The sequence below is a fragment of the Oenanthe melanoleuca genome, chromosome 5 (genome assembly GCF_029582105.1).
Source record: "Oenanthe melanoleuca isolate GR-GAL-2019-014 chromosome 5, OMel1.0, whole genome shotgun sequence".
NCBI lineage: Eukaryota > Metazoa > Chordata > Aves > Passeriformes > Muscicapidae > Oenanthe > Oenanthe melanoleuca.
Genome location: NC_079339.1, coordinates 18336672 through 18361787, shown reverse-complemented (window position 1 = coordinate 18361787; position 25116 = coordinate 18336672). Strand labels below are relative to the sequence as shown.

The 25116-nt window shown below is 40.2% G+C and overlaps 1 protein-coding gene across 2 annotated transcripts in view; it reads right to left on the bottom strand.

Moving 5' to 3' along the window:
• LRP5 (LDL receptor related protein 5) overlaps positions 1–25116 on the bottom strand; it is a 131187-nt gene that overhangs the window by 67046 nt on the left and 39025 nt on the right. For both annotated transcript variants that reach the window (XM_056492388.1, XM_056492389.1), the window contains exons 3-6: positions 20616–20813; positions 16912–17108; positions 15125–15256; positions 41–437 (exon numbers count right to left, since the gene is read on the bottom strand). In XM_056492388.1, coding sequence (XP_056348363.1) covers positions 41–437; positions 15125–15256; positions 16912–17108; positions 20616–20813 — 924 coding nt within the window. The remainder of the gene's footprint in view (positions 1–40; positions 438–15124; positions 15257–16911; positions 17109–20615; positions 20814–25116) is intronic.

Genomic DNA, 25116 nt, shown 5'->3' with positions numbered 1-25116 from the left:
CAAGACCTAGCACAGGGCTGTCACCACACCCAGAACTCACCCCATGACGGGATTGAGCACTATGGCTCGGGGCTCATCCAGGCTCTCCGAGATGAGGATCTTCCTGGAGGTGCCGTTCAGCCGCGTCACCTCGATGCGGTCCGTGCCCGTGTCCGTCCAGTACAGGTTCCTGGCCACCCAGTCCACAGCAATGCCATCTGGATGGTTGATCTCCGTGGTCACCAGAGTCTGGGCCCCGCTGCCATCCAGGTAGGCCCTGCGAATTGCCCGCACGTCGTCGTCAGTCCAGTAGATGTAGCCCTCCACGGGGTCGTAGTCGATGGCGATGGCGTGCCTGATGTTGTCGATCTGCAGAATGATGTCGGTGAAATCCGGCATGTCCAGGGAAATCCTCCTCAGGTCAGTTCTTCTAGCCAGCAGCAAGACTTCCTCAGCACCTGGGGAGAAAAGCACTCGTGGCATCATCTCCATTGCTACTGATACTGAAGATTTCAGTAGAGCACAGCAGGCTGTGAGCTGCTACTGTTGCTGTAACAAGAAGAGATTTCCTTAAATAAGGACATCAAGCTTCCATGAAGATACAGACTGGCTTATATTTGAGATGACAACTTCTCCCTGCCTTCTAAACTAAATACAGACCATAGCAATCTGTCTCTGGAATCTAAAACCAACCAACTTGGTGGGTGCAGGTCCAAATATTTCATCACATTATAGAGACTTGCTCAGCCAAATGTCTCACTAGCTCTATCAGTGCACTAGACAAGTTTCCACACATGCCCTGTGCAGTAAACGACAGGGGCTAACAGGAGACTGGAGATTTTGTACACAAATTCCATTAATGATTTACTCCAGACAGTCCAACAACAAAACAAGTCACAACCACAGTATTTATCATTTGGCCAAAGTTGATGCAAAGCAATTTTAAGGCAATAGGATTGTCGTTCTTTTCTTTCCTCTATTTTTTCTCTCTAATGCAAAGTTTTCCTGCTTGTGGAAAGGGTGTCAAACAACAACTTGGAGTACATTTCAAGGACAAATGGCATCTTAAGTGTTGTCTCACACTGGAGTGGCAGCTTCTTTTATGAGGACAGACAGCAAAATATGCAGTTGCTTAATAAAATTTCCCCACATCCATCCACGCATGCTTCAGTACAAAAAGAAGCACGTGGGGTTTTTTCCTACCTCTGTTACCAAGTTGATGCTGTGATTTTGAAAACTGATGAGGAAATTTCATTGTTTAGCAATTCTCCAAAACTGGAAACCTAAACAAAAGTAACTTGTTGTGTTTCATCCAGACCAGCAAACACCAGTAGGAGGTGGCAACTTCCAGTTTCCCCAACAGCTGAGATTGAATGAAAATGGCCAACATGGGGACATATCTTTTGAGCCCTCTAAGAATAACAGAAATTCAAATCCTCATGAGAACATTCTTCCAGAAATATTTCACACCTAGACAGGTTATGTAGTTCTGGAAACACAGAAGTTGAATCCATCATACAACACAACCAAACTCACATCCACTATGGGTGCTGGATTTGGTTTTGAGTTTGTAAATCAGGGTTTAGCCTCCACACACCATCTCAAGCTCTGAAAAGAAACAGTGCTCAGGGCACAAGGGTGTAATGAGAGAAAGGATCTAAAAGAGCAGTATTTTAATATTATTTAAGCATTTTGAACTACCTTAAGCCATCACAACTCTTGGATGAAGCAGTGCTGCTCTCCTCCTGGCCATGGGCTGCTTGCTTTCACTTCTCTATCACCTGCTCTCATACACAAGCTCAGCATGGCCTTGTACTATGGCTGTAAACCACACCAAAGAGCTAATCCAACCAAAACTAACTCAGCAGAAATAAAGCCATCAGCCTAAGTTAACAACCAGACCTGCAGGGGTCCACAAACACTTGTGCTGGCACAGTGAGGGGCTCCAGCAGGAGTGCCTCTCCCAGTCAGCATCAGCTGACAAGGTCTGATAAGAACAGCATCACTTTGAGAGAAAGCTTAGGTAGAAGGAGGGAAACAACAACTCAGAGCTCAAAAACCCACTGGAGAAAAGAGAGGAATGAAAGCCCATGCATTCATGACAGCAAAGCAAGAGAGAAGCAAAAACCTCATGTAACAAAGTTTTATGTCTAGCCTACACGCTTCTGAAATATTTCATTATGGGATTTTAACTTGTTTAGTGCAAGTCAAGTAAAAATTCAGGTCTTAAAACTCAGCATGGAAAAGTGGATGTATCTGGTCATCTAAGTCTTGTACAAACACAGAAGCATTTTAAATTACACATTTAAAAAGACAGGCAAGATGTTGGAGCTGCCTTTTAAGAGAATACTTTTTTAAGAGAACACGTGGTGCTCTGTCTCAGGGAGGATGATGAGTGAGTCAAGAGTTTATGGGTTAGGATTAAAGAACAGACCACTCAGGGTGACACTGCTGTGGGTGTTTGCCACAGGACACCAGATCAGGAGGAGCAAGTGGATGAGCTCTTACAGTGCATGAGGCTCCTGCACAGCACTGATAACAACTTCTAACACAGGTGGTGGAGAGGCCAGTGAGGAAAGCTGTGCTGCTGGACCCTGTCCTAACCAACAACAAAGAACTGGCTGGGATGTGAATGCTGGGGCAGCCTTGGCTGCAGTGACCATGACATGGTGCAGCACAGGATGCTGCAATGAAGAAACAGGGTCCTGAGTAAGATCCTGAAGAGAGAACTGATCTCTTCAGGAATCTTCTTAAACAATCTCATGGGAACATGCTCTAGAGGGAAGAAAGGTCCAAGAGAGGTGGGTAAGAGCACTCAAGTTTATATCCTCCTTAACTTCTGAATTTCTACTATATCAATGTATCTGAAATCACAACCTTAATACTGAAGTACAAGAATGGTGAAGAAGACCATCAAATACATGCCTAGCAAGTGATAACACAGCAATTACCAATATTACATGTATTTCTAGGATAACCAACATTACAAGCCTCATTGCATGGGAACAAACAGATAAGAATCAAATGCATATGTTTTGCTTCTTCACACAAGGGATTGCAGGTTCACTGTGAACAATTTCAGAGGAAGGAACCCTCAGTCTAAGGTCCAGATTATGCCTAGAAATGCTGACTAGACAACGAGCTGAAGTACACTGTTAACACCCCTTAAAATTCACAAGTAGTACCAAAACAGCCTTCACTCCCTCACAGCAGCAATAATTAGACTCAGATTTTTCTCATCCAGCTCTGGGATAGGTTCACCTCTGCATAAGACCACATATTTATTTGCATGCAAAGTATTATTTTTCCCAGGAACAGCACAGCCCAGACACCCTGAACCAGCTACATTAGAAATCTTCTTGCAAACCAAAAGGAACAATTTCTGACACATTCAGCTGCTCTTTTTCTCTGCAGATATAGTCCCAACCTCAGTTCTGTCCTGTGGACATATATGACTAAAAATAAACAGGAAGAAGAAAACTTCCCTCTGCTGATCTAGCGAACACAAAGAAAATCTTCAGCTGACAATTGGTGGTGAATGGGATGCCTTGGAATGAGCTACCTGGCCAATTCCTAGGGATGCTTAAAATTAAGTGAAATACTACCCAAAAAGACTCTTGATAGACATGCACCTACATCCTAGAAAAACACATGAACAGAGAAAATGTCACCACAGCACTTATCACAACGTTACACGCCCCACTTGAGATTGTTATCATGAGTAATTTTTGATAGGTGCAAAAAATCCTGCCTTTTATTACAACACAGTTTAAAATTTCAGTTGGTTATAAGTGTATTTGACTCCATTAACACATTTCTGCTAGAGAGAGAGCTGGCAGCAGGCTCTGAGCACGTCACGAGAGGAGAACTCGGCGCTGGCTCTCTCTAGAAACCTGGACGAACACGCTTGTCTGGCTCATTAGTTTTATCTGTATCATGGAGGTATTTTGATTATTAATGTTGGTAGGAATGTTTTCAAGGCTGCAGAAGTGCTGTGCTGTGACTTGCCCAGTGTTATCCTAGATACCCTAGAATCTGCCTAACACATTACAGCCAGCTATTTACCTAGTGCTAAAGTGCTATAACATATATTTAATTAACTTCATCTTCAAAAACCTCTCTCACTGCAGTCACTTCTCTAACCACAGGATCAAGAAATTCCCAACAGAACTGCTAACTGTTACAACATGGTCATTTTTAACACCAAACAATGAACAAAAGTCTTTTTGGAGGAGAGTGGGAAATGCAAGCTATTCTGACATCACAATTGCAGCAACCAAACACTTCAGTAAAAGCTAAAGAAAAGTTTTCTATGCAAACCATAAATAGAAAACCAGGAGGAACTAGATCAATCTAAAATTTATATTTGGAAAGCATTTTAAAATATCCAAATTCAAATTGTTTTTCTTATTCAACTGGTTTAAAATTTTAACTGCTTATTTTTCTCTATTCAGCCCAAGCTTTCTGCAGACCTCCAAGAGAAATTTTTAATAGATCTAAAACCATAAGATATGATGAGCTGCTCTGGTTGACATACAAACACAGAAAGGTTTGGATTAGAAGGGATCTTGAAGAACATATAATTCCAATCCCTCTGTTATAGGTAGGGATGCCACCCACCAGATCAGGCTGCTCAGGGTCCCACCCAATCTGGCCTTGAACTCTTCCAGGGATGGGGCATCAGAACTAAGTTTACAAAAAAAATCAAAAACCTAAATAAGAAGACTACACTCTATTTGTAATTAATAAATCCTAGAGAAATAGGTTAGGAGACCCTTTTTGTTTTTTGGCACTTGAACGAGATGCTTTCCTGCCATACCCAGAAATCAGTATTTTTAATATCTATGCTAGGATATCATGCTTGCTTTCATTTGGCTGGTTTGTGCTTTTGTTATTAAAAATTCACGCTTCACTGCTGGAAATGGCAACTGTATTCTATTTGCAAAATTAACTGCAATCAGAGCTGACAGCAGCAAAACAGGCCATCTCACCAGCCTGACAGGACCCTTTTTCATTCTTCCCTTGGCCCACTTCACATTTGACAAGTAACAAGACATCTATAACACAGTAACAAATGCTCCAATTTATTCACCCAACCTAAACATGTGGACTGCAGTGGCTGCCTCTGTTAATCTTTGCCAGGAAAGGCCATGCTATTCCTTTCCCATTTGTCTGCCTGCTAATTAGGCTAGAACAATGACCCATTGTAGGACTCATCCCCCAGTTTTATGTATATGCATGAGCATGCACCTGCATGCACAGACAGCTCTGGAAATCTCTAAACTTGTGGGGAGAAAATCAGATACTGTAAAAACAGGAAAGATTTTAGCTCTGCTCCAAAGAACAAAATGGTGCTTTTTGAAAAGAGTGTGTTAGAAGTACTTTGACTGCAGGCAACTCCTTTACAAGATGTTTGAGCACAGCTACCTCAGCACCCTTGATAAATGAAAAAAATCCAAAAAGCAAGGGATTTTGTAGGTTGCTGCAATACAGTGAATTACCTGGCAAAGTTTCAGTACATGGCAAGAGGGGGCCAGAATATGGTTTTGGGAGAAAACATGGAGTGTATAAGCACTGGTAACACTGCCATGCTGTTGAATAACTACAACACCTTGCACAAGGGTCACTCTTCACACTTAAAGAAAAATGATGTAATGAAACTGACTGGATTTAAATCAACAAAACTCTGTAAAACCCATTTCTTGCTCCTCAACCTCCCTAGAAAACAGTAATATTTAAGGAGTTGAAACAAACTTTAGCAATACCTAGAAACAAATGGAAAACCTTTTTATTTTAACATTCCTAACTTTTAACTTAACTTTCAAAAATTCTCCTTGGTTACCTTACTAGAGCCAGTTGCAGCATGAACAGCACCATGCATTCCAGTTCAGGCCTTTATTTATCTTTCAGTCTGAGAGGAAGACAGGACTTCTTCTTCTACTGTGTGGCTGTGAAAGGCTGGCCATGTACTCTCCAACTGGACACTGCACAGGCAATTCCAAACCAGTGGGAGTGTGCAACCAGCAAAATAGAAACAGGAAAGGTTTCTTTGAAAGAATGTTTTGAGTGGCCACATTCAGACAGGACTTGATTTAATTGAAAGGTAAGTAAGCATAAGGAAAACTAACAATTGTGACAAAGAAAGGAAATACCAGAGCACTTACGTAACTCATAAATTACATCATATCTGTCTGCATGTTACAGTGAAAAGCCATTGTCTCCCTGCTTCTTCCACTATCATAGCAGCAGGCTTCTAACTTTGCCTGAACCAGAAAAAACACCTACAAATCAGAGTTTTGCCACATTCACACAGCCACCAAAATGAAATCCCACAAGTGGAATATTAATTAAACTGCACAGCTGATAAGATCATTAGCACAAAGCAGCTGACTAGGACAAAAGTAATGCTTCTTCCAGAAAAAGCTATTGCAAGACAGAAATCCCAGTTACCCTTTTCTAGTTTAGGACAGAGCTTCTGTGAGGCAGGTTCAGGTTTATATGCCCAGTACTACACTTGTGAGCACGAAGTTTTGAGAAGTTACTACTGCCAGAGGAGTAGATAACTCTTAGGAAGGTTTACTCAAAACAGCATTAATATAAGTCATAACTGCATTGGTATTAACCAAAACCAAAGGTCAGCACAGCCATCTGGCTGCTGCAGTACCAAGCAAAGGAGCTGCCCTTACACATAGGTTTCAAAGACCTCAAAGCATTTGAACAACTAAATCTTACCCTACCCTGGGTCTGACTATTCCCTCTGTGCTTTAAAGACAGAGAAGAGAAAGCTGGAAATGGTAAGTGATAAGCCTGACTGTTACCTTACAGACCTCATACTCCCAGCTTCTACTCTTTATTAACAACAACAAAAAAAAATTAACATCCCTTTGCACAGAATTCTTAAGAACAGCTCATTGCAAGCCATAGGAAAAAGGAAGGGCCAAGAAAAAGTCTGTCAGAAATCCCTACTGCTAGAAAAAGGGTAGGCTTTGGATTGTGGTGTTTCCTCACAAAGCAAGGTTTTCAAGTTTACCTGCTCTCTGCTGGAGATGCACAGTCCCACTGGCTCAGAGTAAGGAATCACTGACTTTAGAACTGCCATCCATTTTACCACCTAGTTTCTGTTAAAGAGAGTTTTGGCAGTAACACCTCAAATGCACAGAGACAAGAATCAAAAATTCATTACAACTCAACAAGATACATAATTAACATATTTTAAAAATTAACAGAAATACAGTAGGTTTTTCTACAATACCACTTCTATTGACTTCTAATTGCAGATGTTTCTCATTCAGCGAGAGACCTTGAACATATTAAGCTTCTCTGCACTGCTGTCATCTTTTACACAAACAGAAATAAATACTTTACACCCCACCAGCCCTCTCTGAGGCTGAAAACTGTACAATGCTTTGAAATTTAAGCATTATTTATTGACTGCCAAGTCTGATGAAGCCCCAGAAAATTCAATTCCGAGCTGACACAATCAAGAAAAAAGCAAAACAGCAAAACAAAACAAACAAAAAAGATACAAAAAGCTGCAAATTAGGGTTTGCAAATCTAGGAAGAGTCTCAGTCTCACATTGATGCAGTAAAACAGACTCAGCCACCCAGTGCTGTTAGAAGCAGACAAGCCACAGCAGCTTGGGCAGTTATCACTGGGTCTTGGTGACTTTGCCTGTGTGTATGTTCCCAGCACATAGTGAATGCAAGATAACAAAGTTTGCATGTAAACCTTTTCAGGGCAGACCCAGGGTGTGGTTCTTTTGCAGCATAAAACCAGATTCAATCCAGAGACTGAACAGAGCTGAAAAGGGAGAGCGTCGCTATTTCCTTTACACTCACACACCAAAAAAAATAACCCAAAACAAAAAACCCCTAACCACAAAAATAAGCTCTAACTAGACAGTGTTTCAGAGTCCTGGAAAGTAGTCATCAATTTGAAACATGCACCAACAAAGCTTGAAAAGAAACTTTCATTCATCGTAGCCCAGGAAAACCACCAACAACAGAACTAGAAGATGATGTGGCAGACCTTCAAGAATGCTCCTCACTCCCTCCAGGTTTGTTCCTCATGAAATGTTTCTAATGGCTTTTATCCAGTGAAATTAAAATAAGGCCATTTCCATATGAGGCTATTTCATTCTGTCTCTACACAAAGTAGTCCCCATTGAGAAGCATAAAAGTTGCTATGAATAGAAAATAATGTAATCTTTTCATATAAATCAAATAAACAAATCAGCATAACACACTAAATAATGCAAGGGCGAAATAGACTCAAAACAAAGATCTACATACAGAAATAAAGGGGAAAAAACCACTCATGAAATTTTTGTGAAATGGAGTAGAACAAGAAGAGGTAACCTCTAGATTTCCCATACTCTCAGGTACCCATTACTGGACAGTTTTTACTTACAAACTTGCAGTTTCAACAAATCCTCAATAAACAAAGAAGTACAATACACCCTTGGGAGTGCAACAGGGAGAGGGAGTGAAGAAAAAGTCCTCCAGCTTTGGATAACATCTCCCTACAGTAGTCAGACACCAGGCACAGGACAGAAAACACCTCAGAAATTAAAGCGTCTTGCAACAAAAAACCCATGGTTTTCCACAGTTGTATTTCAATCACAAAGCTGTCAACAGGGAGAGACAGACACCCAGTCACTGTCAAAGTTCTAGGAAACAAGGTAAAATACAGTTTTCCCTTTTCTATCTTGTGACAAACAGATTAGGACATGAATGCTGCTTCCCAATACAGCTCCAAATCAATGCTAGAATGTAATCAGAGATTATCTACTGATACACCAGGTTTCTCTTCCAGCATCTTCCAGAATACTCCAGCTATTCACACAATGCCAGCAGAAGCCTTATCAGGTACCTGAAAGAACTGATTCTACAGCAGTTATCCCAAATAAAAAAAATATCTCCCTGACCCTTTTCTTTCTCAAAAAGACTGTCTTCTCCAATTAGTGGTTGATTTACTTAATCACAAAGTCTGGATAAATCCATACTGCTCCTCTTTATTTATCAGAAAGACATGCTGGCAAAGAAATGCTCTCTGGTGGCTAAATGGCATGGGGTAAGTACTTCACCATGAAGGTGTTTGTCTGCCAGCTTGCCTTGCTTGCAGGCTTAGCTGCTGTAATAAATTCATGATTGCTCACCAAGGGACTGCAGACAAAACTTTTAAAATGTATGATGTGCACCAAGAAATATACAGAGGATGAGAAGAAACTGCCTTAGCATTTCTTCCTTCAGTACTCTTCTATCTCCTGCATATAAAAAAACCACTCTATGCCCTGCAGTATTAGCCAGCAGGTTCCAAAAACAGTTTTCTATTTTGCAATGTGCAGAATGGCAAAGAGAAATCAGACACTGGGAAAAGTAGCCAACCCTGACCAACTGCCTCAACAACAGGATCAAGGCTAGAAAAGGGGAGCTGACTCTCCAAACACCTGAAGCAAGTACTTTCTTTTCCAGTTATGAAAACGTGGGGGCTTTTTTCTGGTTTTCATTTGGGAGAACAGATTTCCTCATTTATTTGTGAAACTGCAGCTGCCACACCTTCCTGGCAGAAACCCTACAACTTCTAACACCACACAAGACTAACTCACAGCCAAATTCTCCCACTTTCAAGCACAGAACAGTTGCCTTCCACTGGAGAAATGCTTCTGGTGAGTTGGTACCATGTTTCAAATGGCCACTGACATTCTGGCATAGCAGGGACAATATTATTGTCAAAAGCAGCTGGCTAGTTACAACAGCTAGACTGAGATATCTAAAAGGATTTCTACTAAGTACCTAACAACTGAGGTACATTTGAGGAGTGGGAGCAGAAGAAGGAAAAAATTCTCCTTGTTACCACTTTAAAAGCTCCAAACTCCTGCCAGTGAATATATAAAAGGTTCTAGAAATGAGTAATTTTTTCATTTGACTCATACCTAAAGCTCAATACAGAGTAGCAGTTCTCATGCTGGCTTTAAGGAATGCTCATGCTGATGCACAGCAAGAGTTTAATTTCCCAGTCTCAAGCAATGCAAACCCCCTTTTCTGTAAGGGTAGATTTGCTGTGGTAAAGAAGCCACTGAGATAATTGTGAATTCAGGCACCTGTCTCACTATCAAACCTGCCAGCCACCTCAGCATTAAGGCAAGTCACTAGCAGGAGGTAATGCAGTCTGGGATATTTATCCCTAACATATTTTTTGCACAGCCTTTAGGAAAAGACTTACAGGAACAATCTATTAGCAAGCACTGCATGGGTTGCATCAGCTGACAAATCTTCCCCCAGCACATGGGCATTTACTTTTTCTGAGTTCAGTAATGATATCAGTGTAAGCAGAAGCTAAAGTACCATTTCAAAATGGCTCCTTCTGCAGCCAAATTCTTTGTCTTCAGCTATGGCAGAGGATAACTTATGTTTTATAGCCCTTCCTGGAGACAGCTTTGCTCAGTCTACTTAGAATCATAGAATATCTGAAGTTGTAAAAGGCTATTGAGTCCAAATCTTTGTTCTTTGCAGAACCACCTAAAACTAAACCCTGTGACCAAAAGCATTGCCCAGACACTCCCTGGCTTAGATCTACACTGAGCCAATGCCTAGTGTATTCCAGGAACAATTGGCTCTGCTCTTACTCCCAGGCATCACTGCTTTATGCAAAATTCAAAATATCAAAAGCATTTATCCAAAACTATGGCAAATTTGGATGTCACATTCACCATCTACTCTTTGCATGGCATGCAAATACATCTGTACCTCAACCATCCTTACTCCTGCTTACCAAGAGGCCTCTCACCTTGCTTTCAAACACAAGAAAGGCAACACAATCCTGACCTTTCCCAACACAAATGGAAAGACAATAAATCAGAGTAAAATTAAATCTCCAAGAGTCTCCAGTGTCACAGAAAGGCTTGGCTTCTTTTGGTATGTGTTTTTATGTGGAAGCAAGTAAAGGAAGTTCCTCTTAATAGAGACTTAAATTAGAGTTAAGTTAGAGAGGAATTTAGATATGGAAAATGGATCAAGAAGTAATGATACCCAGGCCACGTGAAATTGCTGCAATGAATTTGCATAATGAGCAAAATAAAGTCTACAGCATTTACTGAAATATTTTATTTATATACTGCAGCAAGGATTACATATTTAATAAGAAGCAAAACAAAATCATTAAAAATATTTTTTTTAAACTAGGGGTACACAGCTTCCAGAAGCTGCATGAATCTGGACTAATTCTGACATTGTGTAGCTCTGAGTGTCCTTGCTGAAGTTAAAAATACAGAATAAAAAAGAACATTAGCAGAAGTCCCAGTTTATCCTACCTATTACAGCTTCACAGCCATAGAGCCAAGCTAATAAAGACTTGAGAGAGTGAAGTGCAGAATATTGAACATATTTTGCAGGTATCAGCTCTGGTTAATAAGTTTTAAAATGCTATCCAACTAATGCTATTTCATATACTTTGACTAACTATGATATCAGAAAATTATGTGCAATGAGAGTAAGAACCTTTGGGAATGCAACTCTGACAGGCAGAGGGAATTTAGGAAGTCAGAGTAATCACTTACAGGAAATTTATCCATTTAGAAAAAATATGAGGCTTTTGACATTCCTTTAGAAGGCCTGCAGTGATAGCTGTATGCCAGTGACACTGAATACAGCAGAAAGAAATTATATATTTTCCAGAAACACAAGAGAAACATGCTGCTGAATGCTGTTTACAAAAACCAGCTCAGCCTTGGAAGGATGCAGACACATAGCTGCTGTACAAGAGACTGAGATCAGGGTTTAATCACAGTGAGCTGGCAAGATGCACAAAAAACATCTAGACTTCCCTGAATGTGATTAAACTGAACCACATGGTCAAGTCACAGAAAGAAGGAAAAAGCAGGGGGAGTCATCCAACACTTGGAGACTGCAGCTTCACCCAGCAAAGCAAAATAAATAAAAAAAAAACAACAAAGCAGAACAGGGTGCAAAGATCTGGCTCCATTTTATCTGGAAGCATTCACTTTGAGTGGTACAAATTATACCAAAGGTGCACCAGAGCTGGAGTGAGAAACTACAGATAAATTCATGTCATTCACTGTGCACTGTGGAAAGTGAGAATCTGCTCAAAAAAGGTGACAGGTATCACCTGAAGTCTCTGCCCTGCAAGGTAAAAATGGAACAAATAATTTACTGCTGGAGACAGGACAAGGAGAGAAGGAGAAAGAACAGCTTCTTGAAAGGAGACACTGCACATGGACACAAGACTCATGAATCAAAGTAATTCTGTTCATAAGGAAAATAAATATGATCCTTAAACAATGAAAGAAAGAAAAATTTCAGGATAGTCCTAAATCAGCAAAATTACTAAAAGAAAGTTCCCAAGTTTGTGAAGTTTCCACCCTTTTGCTCTGCTTTTAACTGGCCTATTTGCTAGTAGAATTACACAACTCTTCTAAATGACTGCAACCAAATTTTGGTTCCTTTCTCAACTATTCCTGCAATTGCTCAAGTCAGCTTAGGAAAGGCTTTCAAACAAATGAAAATAAACAAAACCCCAAACAAAACACAGATCAAGAAAACGAACTGAAGCTCCATTTGGAGACAGGAAATTTCACTAGTCAGTTATTCTTGAAAGTTACAAGGTGTTATCAGTTCCTACTGAGTGTGCCACTCTCCACAGGCACAACTACAATCACCAGACTCTGACTGGCTCTACAAACTGTGACTTCATCACCTTCTATGCCAGTAAGAAAAACCATGGATTTGACACATCCAACAAGACAGTAGTGGTCCAACACAACCCCCTAAGTCATTTCAAAGACCAGAGCCTGAATGGTCACTCTGCTAAGAGTACATGGTCAGGAGCAGCTGATTTACTTTCCAAATTTATAACTCCCTTGCTTGTTGATAGGGGAACTTCAAGGAAATGCAGAACATTTTCAAGCCAACAGAGAAAACAGACTTAGCACCATGAGTCTGCAAAACAATAAATTTACCTGCACAAAACACATACACATTCCCAAAAGAGAACATATACTTGATGCCAGTTGCTATCTATATCTATCTATCTATTATCCATTATTAGTGATGGATATTTACTGTAAAGGTATTTTAAAAAAATTTATTCAGAACAACTCTTTAGAACCAGAGAGAAAGCAAGAATGAATCATCACCCAAAGCTAAAACTACAGGAAAATGAACTATTATTTTAACACAGGCACAGGTTCCAGCATATCAATGATTAGTTTAATCAAAGTATAAAAATCCAGAGTTTCAGAGTTTCATTACAGACAGAATTCTGTAAGGCAAATACTGGCACTGTCCTTGAATTCAAGCCTGTCCTTGAATTCATTTTTTTTTTGTTGTTAATTACCTGGGCCCTGTACCATTGTAAAGAGCTATAGAGTGCCCTCACTTGAACATTACCAATGTATGTATGCTTGAATATTCAAGAGAACTAAAATCACCAAAGCATCCCAGGGCTTTTCTGCTCAAGAATTCTTCCTGACAGATATATACAATAACATTATATAGTTATATCTGCACCAGTAAACTCCCCATGTGGACAGGGATTTTGAGAACAGAATATTCTTTCCTTCTGCAGATAAACCCCCAGCAGCTTTTGTGTGATTCACTTAACAGCCTGAAGCCAAAGAAGCTCATATGCCCAAGTGACTCTGTACTTTTGCACCTCTGGCCAAGCCAACAGGGAACAAAATGAAGAGGTGGTGAGCACCCCTGGATCTGCAGCTCCTGCTACAACATCACCACAAAGGGCTCAAACAAAGAAGTCAAACCAAAAGTCAAACCAAAAGTCAGTTCCTTGCAACCAAGGAGTTAATTAGTGAGATGGGAAAGAGAAGCACATGGATGTTGGCATAAGGCAGACAGGGCAACAAAAGATGTGGAGCTTGGGAAAGGAGTAATCCAGAAAACTGAACCAAAAAGCCACATTCTTATGCAAAACCAGATTTCCTGTTCTCATCCCACTTTTTTTCCCTCCTTTGACAGAAAACCCTTGGCAGACTGTCTGGCCTGACAATTGAAAGGTGAAAGCACAGCATAAGCAGTGGCTCCTGCATGTGCTACCTGCCAAAATGCCAAAAGAAGGCTGACCTCCACTCCCTCTGCCAGAAACAAGAGGTCAATATGAACCTCTCAAAAGGTTGTCCTGAGCATTCAATGAGGTTTTTTAAAAGATGTGAAAGGGAAACTTTCCAAAGCTGGAAGGAGTAAAGGGAAAAGTCTCTTAGCAGCTGCAAAACTACCTTATAAGCCTTTCAATTACAGCAGGATGAGCTAATAAAGCTGGCCTTAAACCCTGGAGATTCAGTGTTTAAATTGCGCTTCTAGTTCACAAATGAAAGGCATCTCTTATGCTTGCTCTAGCACACAGAGGAATCAAGCCACACCAGAAAATGACTATATTATTTGATTAGACTCAAAAGCACACTGGAGACAGGCAGCAGAGTCAGCAGAACACTCCCCAAAACCTTGCCTCCTAGTGCTCTACCACCACATCAGTGTTAGTCGCCTGCTTTTGTAAGGCAACTTTGAGACACTGATTGACTTCTCAATCAATGAAAAAAAAAAGTTTTCAAGGTATACCACAAGGCTCATTCGACCTGTGGATACAAAATATGCACCTAGTTATACTTTCTAACTAAAGGCTATACTCTATAGCTATTCTCTAAACAGTATTTTATTGGTGATTCACAACCCTCTCCTATTCTCAGAGACATGGACAACTCACCTAGAACAGTATTTTCTCAGTTTTCTCAACAACTCAGCCACCACTAGTTTATCATAGATCTCTTCTGGATAAAGAATGGTAGGGAGCAGAAGTTTCTCCACTGTCCAAATGTCCTACATTAACTACTTCTAATAAAATCCTTCAGCAATGGGTTCCACATAATATTTTATTCCTATAGAGAACTGGCAACCCTAAATACAGACAAAAAGTCTCTGATTTCTACCAATAGGGATTACTTTAGTTCATAAAAGTCATCATTTATGGTGAGAGCTTGGTGGGAGGTTTGGATGCAAAATGACATTTCAGTGCATCAGGCAGTTCCTCTCAACTCACTTCTTCAAGGATCAGCTCTGAAGCAGTGAACCCAAACCACACCAACAGTGGGACTGCAGACAAAAGCCAAGTTCCTACCTGCTTTGCAGGTCCTGCCATCATCTTCCAGCTGCACACCAGTGGGACAGGCACAGCTGTAGAAGGGGTCCCGTGGAGACAGCAGGCACAGATGGGAGCAACCACCGTTGTTTTCTTCACATGGAGTGTGAACTTCAAGAAACAAAACACATTTATTCTAATTTTTCTAGAAGCCCATAAGCCCTGTTTCCTGCATGAAGAAGAAATTATAGATCCCAAACGACTGGCATAAGTTTTAGTGCTAAAAAACAGAGGAATCACAATATATAATGCTTGATATCCCCCCTCCCCAGCATCTTAACTCTAGGGGCACCTAAACTGAGATGTATGCAATATTCATAGACCAGTTCTATGAAAGAAAAGAAAACATAACAATTTGTACAATTCCTACATAATAGTAGGAACATATTGTTGCATGTAAAGGACAGGGATGGACATGTGACAACTGAATACTCCTTTCTCCTTTAGATGGGGAAAAAGTGGCAGCAAGACATGAAACCATATTAATACGTAATTATGGATAAATATTGCCACTTATAAAAAATATTTGCAACTTCTGCAAGATTTCTGCAAAACTGTAGTTTGAATCATCATCTGAACTACCTTAATATAAAACCTCAAAATGTCTTGCTAATTTGACTTCCATTACTTCCAGTGACATTCACAAAGAAAAAAAAAAAAAAAAAAAAAAGAGGAAGGAATCCAAGCCTGATCTTAATGAAGCCAATGGCATCTGAGCTATTTTCAGCATATGCTCTATGTGCTGTATTTTTTTTGTGACTGATTCAAATACTATGACCCAAGGCTGGGACATTCCTGGAGCTAAAAGCAATGACAAGAATTCAGCACAGACAAACTCTTATCTGGAGCTGTGAGACAGACCAGGGTGCTGTGCATACCCAGCAACCTCAAGGAAAAGTTGCACATGCTCCATCCCCAAGATGATCTCCAAACTCCTTTTGCTTATTTTCAGGCCTGCTTACTCACATCCTATAAACTTCATTGAAATAACAACTGTTATCTTTAGGGAAGCAGATTTTACAGCTGGCATAAAGAAAGAAGCCAGTCTAAATGGCAAGAGTATTTCCTCCGGACAAGAGTTGATTTTCCCCAGAGCTACTCAACTATATACATTTTACAACACTGCTTTTCAGTCCCATTCTCACAATCCTAAAAAACCTCCAAAGCCTAGACCAGCTGCCACATGTAATCACATGCACATATAAAATATAGGCAGCTCAACAGAATACACAGAAAAATAGAGGTACGGGTGTGTTCATATGAAAGCTCAAAACTAAAACTCTTCCACACTAAGATACTCACAAACTATTTGATATGTGTTGGAGATCAAGCCTGGACTGCAAAAATGGCACTTATAAGCACAACATTATTATATATAATATATATAATATAATATAATATATAATATACTAGGTATTAACAAATATGTATTTATAAGCATTTCTTACAGTTGTCTTGAAAGCAAGGGCATTAAAAAGATGCCAGGTAAGTTGGTACCATCGTGTTCAAATATTCCAAACCAAAAGAAGCCACTGAAGTACTGCCCTGGATTTTAGATTCTGCCACCAACTGGGACACTGAGTGAGCTCACAGCAATTTGGGCTGGAATACCCAAAGCAAGGTGCAGGATTCAAGCACTTCTGCCTTTAGCAACCAATCCCTCAACAAGCACGCGAAGTTTGGAGCTGCGCACTAAGCAGCGCTGTGCCCGAGGTGCTCCCTCATGGCTGAGCAGCCACGCAGGCACTGGGGGAAGCAGGACGTACAGTAGGGCTGTCGCTCCGGGCTCAGGACCTGGATGTCCATGGGGGAGTAGAGGGCAGACAGGATCTCTCTCCTTTTCTCTCCCGTCCTCTTGTTGCAGGCGTGGATGGAGCGCGTCTGCCAGTCCGTCCAGTACAGAGTGTCCCCAGACAGTGTCAGAGCAAAGGGATGAGTAAGGCTACCTTCCACAACTTTTTGCCTTTTTGGGAAAGAGAGAGAGAAAGGATTTTAAAATGGATTGCTTCCACCTGTTACCACACAGTAAAAGTTCTGGCTCTGTAGAAACTCATGGAGGAATAAATTCACGGGACCAAGAGATTCACCTGGTGATAGAAGTGACAAGCAGACTGAAAAATGTAAAATAAGATTTTATCCCTTCATATATTGGGTTTCAGAGCTTCTGAAAAAAGTACCTGATTCAGACTCTACACTGATCCCTTAAGTTCCTTAACTTCACAAGCTGTGCAAATACCCAAACACAAGTAACTTTTCAAGGAACCTTAGGTCCAAAGAGTGCTCCTCTGATTAAAGCAATGTATGACATCTTTGCCCAGAATTTCAGTTGCACTCAGTCTTTTCTTCTAGCAGAAAAAGGCAGAAATGACCTATGAATTGCATTAAATGACCCCTCTTAACTTTGTCTGCAGCAGAAATAAGTATTTTTCAGATTAATTTTTAATTTAGAGAAAAGGTCAGTTATACTTTTCCTAAAACTAAATATTTATAATTAATACAAATCAGAAACCTTTGAAATGTCTTTTCAATACATTCATACATTCACATGTCTGAGAATTAGCTGAACTGAAAGCCACAAAACACAGGACATTCCTAACATGTTTTCACAGGATCCCAAAATTTATACCTGTTGCAATAAATGTATATAATTTAGATTCAGTAGTTTTGAAGATATTCATTAAGTCAGAGAAAAGATGCTTGACAATTCCTCAGTCAAAACACTATGTACTCAGTTTTCACAAAATCCATGCATTTTATGTATGCACAAAGGCATACATACACTTTTCAAACCAGTGTTGTGACACAGGAAACATTTCAACATTTTTCATCATATGATTGAGAAAACTGAAATCTCAGTGTCATCCTGCAGGAAAATGAGGAACTGAATTCTCCTATATTAAATCTACATTCAATGTTTTTTTTTTTTTTCACTGAAGACATTTAAGGAAAAACAAAAACCAGCTAACTTTTGGCAGGGAAAGGACTCTGTTTCATTTTGAGCTGCATAGGTAAAATCTGCATTTTACAAGGTAGAAGTGAATAAAAAATACTCCCAAAATTCTTGAAACATATTCAGACATGGACAAGTTTAAAACAAATTGATATGCACACAAGTACTGACATACACATGAGAAAATGAAATTATTAATGATCTTTCTCTTCTAGAGATAAAATTGAAACTGTTCTAAAAATGCTGTCTAATTACCACTATTTTTTACCATAAAACACAACAGAATAAATACAAATACTAATTTCACTTTCTCTTTTAACTCTCACCATTGCTCTTTCCTCTTAACTAATAACAGTAGTGGCTGTATCCCAATATCCTAACAGCTGTTTTCCACTATGTATTGCCCCTATTTCCATCATTCTTAGGTATCAAGTCTCCCTTTCTCCTGTAATTACATCCCTTGAAATAGTTCCAGAAAATGTGGTTGCAAATTGAAGCTTGCTAAGAGGCAGATTGCTCCAGTAACATTAATGCACCACACAGAATGCAAATTTCCTTTTTATTTGAATCTTGAGGTAATCCTGAATGGATTCTGGGATGGGAGGGGTGGAAGCATTTGAAACATCACAGATTTCTTTATTGTCATGTATGAGTGAAACTTGTTTGCTCCATGTTTAAGGAAAAGAAATCATTTCTAAAGTTACCATTGAGTCTGAGCCCTCACTGAAGTGCATCTAAAAGCCAGAATCCAAGAGTCCCAACTTCACAGATGTCTGTTTCAACATGAATCAATGGAATGGAAAAGGGAATAAATAAAAATTTCATTTAAAAAGAGTTATGATTAAGATCAATCTTCATGGCATTTTATCAAAATCTGTAACACTTTAGGAATTGTTATGTTGGACAATACCTAAAAGTTCACGTGCAGTCAGACATCAGGAACTTCCAGAACATACCCTGTACAGGGATATTCTGACCTCAAGCTTGCATTTACATGCTCTAGCAGCTGAGCAAAATGTGCAAGAGTGAGCCAATTTTTTCTTAATGCATTATTTTTTCCTAAAATACTATTTGATTTATGCTTCAACAGTAATCTGTTTGGGAGGTGGGGCATCGATCTACCACAAAGTAATCTGGACAGATCACTGGATTTAGTTTACTCAAAGTCTTGCTCCCTTTCAGGTGGCCTTTCTCTACCACAAAATGAGCAGAATAGATTTTACTTGCCAATTACAACTTCAAGATTTACACACACATGCAAGTAAAGTCTGTACAATTCCTATGTGCATGAAAACTGCAGAAACAGCCTGGAAACCTCAAACTCTGCCACTTGTCCCCAAATCAGACAAACATATTCATGTTGAATTATATGAAAAACTTTCTCTCTCTCTACAAACCTGCAGCCAGACTTGGAGCTACCACTGCCTTCCACAAAGGCCTTTTCCCTTGTCTTTACTTCAGGCTGTCAGTCAATACTTGTCACTTACTACAATGCCACCATTATCCAGCTCTTTACACAGTGCTCTCAAAGGAACTTCAGAGCATTTTATAAAGGATGTCAATATTGCTATTGCTCTTTTATGACTGTGAAAAACAGGCACAGAATGCATCTCAGTATAAAAAAATGAAAAACACCATGGAAAATGTTGTTTTTGGGGAAGGCATATTATTCTATTATACAGAAATGCATAAAATAGAGCTACTCCAACTTTTCAGCAAGGCAAAGCAATTTTATTGACACAGGCATTTAAAATGTTATGAAATCATGAAAATGTCATTTAAAACCACCTGAAGACCAAAGCCAGACAACAATGCAGAGATTACTTTGGCAGGGCATTTTACTGCACATGACACTCACCCTTCAGGACCAACACACCCTGCCCACTGAACACTGCACAGAATTGAAGATGTAATCTCAAGTGCCTAAATCTGCCCTGCCTAAAGTGTCACTTCTCCATGTCTACAAAAGCCAAACCTTGACAGCAGCACCCAAAAAACTTCCACACTGTGCTTTCCAGGAAGCTTTAGGAAAATCTGCTTCCTAACTGCTTGTTGTCTGAAACAACCCAAAATTGGTTAATTAACAGGTATGACATAAAGGACATATGTGGATGGGGACATGGACACTGTGTCTCAATGTGTATTTCTTGTTGGTAAAAAAGAAAAAACATTAACAATACTGTAAAATCCCAGTCATGAGTTAAATGTTATCTTGTCTAGGGTCAAAAATAAGCATCTCCAACTCTTTTCAAGACAAGTAAGAGTCTAAAAAAGAAGAATCCTGCTGTACAAGAAGGCTGTGAACAGTCTATAGTGAAATACTGACACAAATAGTCTTACTCATAAAACCAGTTTTATAGAATGTGAGGTTATTCTTTGCAAGGCTGCTAAGAACTGCATTTAACAAACCAGTAAAGGATTTGCAATAATCTAGACTACTGGGAAAAAAAGTCTAATTTAAAAACGAACACAGAAAGTGAGAAATAACTTACACCTTACTATAGACCAAAGGAAGCTTACCTAAAGGAACCATCCAGATTTGCCCTATGGATGAAACTCAGTTTTGCATCAGCCCAGTAAAGCTTCTGCTCGTCGAGATCGATGGTGAGTCCGTTTGGCCAATAAATGTCGGAATCGACAATGATCTTGCGCAGGCTGCTGTCCATCCCCGCCCGCTCTATCCGGGGGGTCTCACCCCAGTCCGTCCAGTACATGTACCTGAAACAGACATGCACACCAGTGAAGCCACAGCACACGGCTGTCATAGGCATTTACAGTGAGTGCCATCCTTGTGTGGTCAGCTACTACAAGTTAATAACCTAAACTGCATTTTGAAGGAACTAATTATCTACCCGAGCAGGCAGTGACCACAGCTTAACCTCCTTTTACAAATCCATAAGGAAAGAATAAAATCAATTGTTCTGAAATTTGTTTCTGTCAAAAAAAAAAAAAAAAAAAAAAAAAAAAAAAAAAAAAAAAAATCATGAATCCATGAAGACTTAGAAAGACATTAAATTTCTGAATTTTTTTTCCCCCCCATTCCCATCCAAGACCCAGCTTCCCTGTCAGTCTACCTGTGAGCAATTTAAGTAGGCTCAGTAGACATTAACAGCATGTACCAATTGGAAAGGACCAGATCAAAGTGTGGCAAATCACACAAAATCTGCATGAAAAGTTGAGATTGTACAGTGACAAGAGCAGTGGTCTGGTGAGGACAGCCAGTTCACAGCTGGCAAACATTACCCAGCATCACATATCCATCTTGCAAGTCTGACATGCAAACACAGCACAAACGAGCAGCACAGCTGCCTCAGGCTGGTCAGAGAAACAATGCTGCTTTCCCAATGCCATTACAGCCATCTGGGGCACGGGTCTGTGTGAGAAAGCCTCTGCCCTGAGGAAGCTCTCAAACATAACCAGGTACCTGAGACTGGACCCATCACCTCCCCAGGCTCCCCAAACAGATCCACAGGAGCTCCAGAAGGGCACCAGCTGGGCAAGCACACTGAGCTAAGTCCTCCCAACACTGGACCTCCAGAAAAGCATGGTAAAGAGACATGTATTCAGTCCTGCACAATGACTAGCCAGATCTTTCATCACTGCATTATTCCAGACCCTTAACTCCCCTGAAGAAGACAGCACTCGCTATGCAATCACAGTAGGAACCACAAAGGAAGTAAATTAATATGGATTGTGAAAACACACTTATACAAAAAAAAGCTTCATGCTTTATTTTATGAGAAAGAATGCTGCCCACTTCAAGGATGATGTAGGGACTACATTTGTGATTGCTGTCATGTTCCCCTGCAGGATGGTCTCCTCTCTGCAGTGCAAGATCCTCCTGCAAAGGCAGAGGCTCTGGAGCTGGGGCCATCACTTCAGCCAAGCAGGAACAGGCAGCTCTACAGGCATCACCAGCAAATGTCCCTCACAACACTTAACCTTAAAGAGTTCAGATCTCCATGTGCATCCTCCACCCCTAAATAGGCAGATCTCCAGTTCCAGGGCAGTCACAGCACCTACACAGCAGCATATATAATCATGAGCAGCTTACCCCACTAAAAGGGGAATATAGATAATCATACAGATAGACAGACAGACAGACAGACAGAAATTGCTCACTTGTATCACAGCACACATACACCTGAGTGTGAGGGTCAAACAAGATTACTAGTTGAAATAAGAAACTTCCAGGCAGGTGAGTCCTCAGGTTTCCAACAGCTCACATTAGAGTGGCTGAGGCACAATCATGTCCCCAGATGCCTTCTTCAGCTCCAGCAACCAGGGCAGGCTGAGTGCTCCTGAAAAAGCAGCAGCAGGAGCTGAGAGCTGCTCCAGTTCACAGGACAACCTATGAATGTAAATTGCCACTCATTTTGGTTTTCCTTAACAAGTCAGGCTGTAATTTGTGGCAACTTGGACCGTGTGGGGAAGCAGCTATTGACAAACAACTAAAGACAGAGAAAAGCTGACACAAAAAACCTGTCTGCACAGCCAGCTGCTGAATCACACTGTGAAACTGATATGGCCAAATACTCATTTTTCAGGTCAAATCAGTTGTCTGATCCAGCTCATCTGCACTAGCTTGCACCACCTGCATCCAACTCTACAGGAATAAAGACAGACAAAAGACAGACTGTTGAATGAAGAAAAAAGTGGCTATTAGAAGAGACTTTGGGCCATATCATATGCCTATTGAAATGTGTAAGTGCAGAATAAAAAGGAACTTAGACCAAAATGAAAAATTCCATGAAAGTTACCTAAAAGAAAAAAACAAAGGCAACAAAACTAGCTAAGTCCTATTAAACCTTTAAAGCAGGTTAAAGGGATGAAAAAATCCCCTAAATTATCAGGGAACAAAATTCCCCTCCTCAAGTTTTCCATTAAAATTTCAGCCTGCACTCTCAATGCATTCAGATGAAGGAAAAAAAATAAATCTGTAAACCAAAGGGCCCTCATGGCTTTTCTATAATATTATAGGAGCTCCAACTCAAGGGCCTCTTCCCAAAAATAGTGTTATCTAAATTCATAGGTGATGTGTGTTTACCCTTGGCCTCACAGAGACTGCTGTACAAAAGCAGTTCTTTCAAATTCACACACAAACTTTTTACAGGAAAACTGCATCTCTACATTTCAGCTCATTAGCAGGTTATTCAAAGGTTTAATACTACATGGTATTAGCAAAGTAACTGCACCACAAAGGAAGGGTTAGCAGGATGAAGCTGCACTTAGACAACAGGGAGAACAATCTGAAAGCAGGCAGCCTTCTTTCAAAGCACTTCTCTCTCACCTGTACTTTTTTAAAGCAACATACCCTGTTCACCACCTTGTGCTGACTACAGGGTGTCTCTGCAATCCCTCAAGAATCACAAAGCTGATCTTCTCAGTGAACTTTTCAGAGTATACTGAGTCTCAGACACCTAAAGAAGTAAAGGCTTCCTTTCCTCTGCTTCACAGAATCCCCATGATCCATCACAGGAGCACACACCAACCCATGCAATGGCAAATACAATTTTTGCCTCCTTTTTAAAAGAGGTTTCTGTCCTTTCATCAGGCAGCAGGTGATGAATTGCTGAGAATTCTGGGAAATTTACTCTGGTTTAGGGATCTCTCAGCACATCCAGACCCTGAATTGAGAGTTTGGAAATCAATGTAAGAAGCTGCTCCTATAGCAGGACTGATCCCTGGTCTAAGTGAGCCTATTTAAAACCATACTACTGCAAATGGAGCGCTTCTTCCCTGGTGCTGACATCAGCATTCCACAAGGGAACAAATGAGAAAACCCAAAACCTTTCAGTTCCCTTAACAAACTATCAGTCTTGCCAAAGCTCCTGCAGCAGTGGTGCTTAAAGAAGGAGCAAATAAAGGCAGCAACCAGCCAGCTGAGGCCACCTGTGAAACCAGAGAATGAGGCATTTCTCATCAACTCCCCCATGGCAGGTCACTCACCTCTGACTCTACAATTAGCCAGGGCAGTCCTTTCCATCCCTCCTCTTCCACCCCAACATCTAGGCTCTTTTGACACTTTTTGGCAGCACAAGGCACAACACAGCAATGGACATGATACTCTAACAGGCCATAAAATATCATATTTTAACTTCATGCCTGTGAGGGATTTTTAAGAATGCACAAAGTGTCAAGTTTTCCCTTTTTTTGCTCCTCCTCTATTTTGAGTGACAGATAGTTCAAACCAAGTTAAAAATACAGTGTCCTGGCTGGAACATAGTGTCACCTGAAGACAGAAATTTTTTTGCACAAGTTCTAAATCCCAGAGAGAAGAAACATCCATGGATGTTTCTTTCTTATGGAAAGAATGACAGAAGCCCAGCACTGCAAACTTAATTGGAACAGTAACAAGAGAACATTTTGGGGCAGCAGGAAAGCTTCCTTGGTATGATTTGTGATGAAGATAAAGGTTAACTGTCCTTGAAATAACCCATGGATCTGATTAAAAAATTAGCCTCTTGTCAAAAGTATTGAAATCTGCTTGCAACAGCTGGTTCATCAGAGAAAGAGCAATACAGGAAAAACAATGGAGAAAGTAAAGACTTTAGTAATGTCCTGAAGTAATCATTAGGACTTAGAGCTTTCATCTTCCAAATGCCTCCAGTTTACAGAATCAATTCTTACACAAAGAGCAGACACTTTTGATTGGAGCTTTTGTGGGGGGGGAAGCTACAAGTGGCTTCTCAGAGAAAGAAATCAGTCTGCATGCTTTAACAGTTTATATGTAGGAACTGATTTGATTCATCCTGATTTAAATTAACCTTAATTCAGGAGCCTGAACTGACATATTATTTCTGTAGGAAAAAAAAAAAAGGCTTTCTAAATTTATAAAGAATGCTCAAGAGTGCACATCTCTTATGGACCTCAATAAAAAAACAAAAAACAAACGCTTTCAAACAGTTAAGACATCATTGATGTTTCTGGGACAAATGATGGTTCAGGACTCGTTCTTTTGTTTTTCAAATATAACTTATTTTCCACGTGTCCAGTATATTAACAATCCCTATCGTTTTCA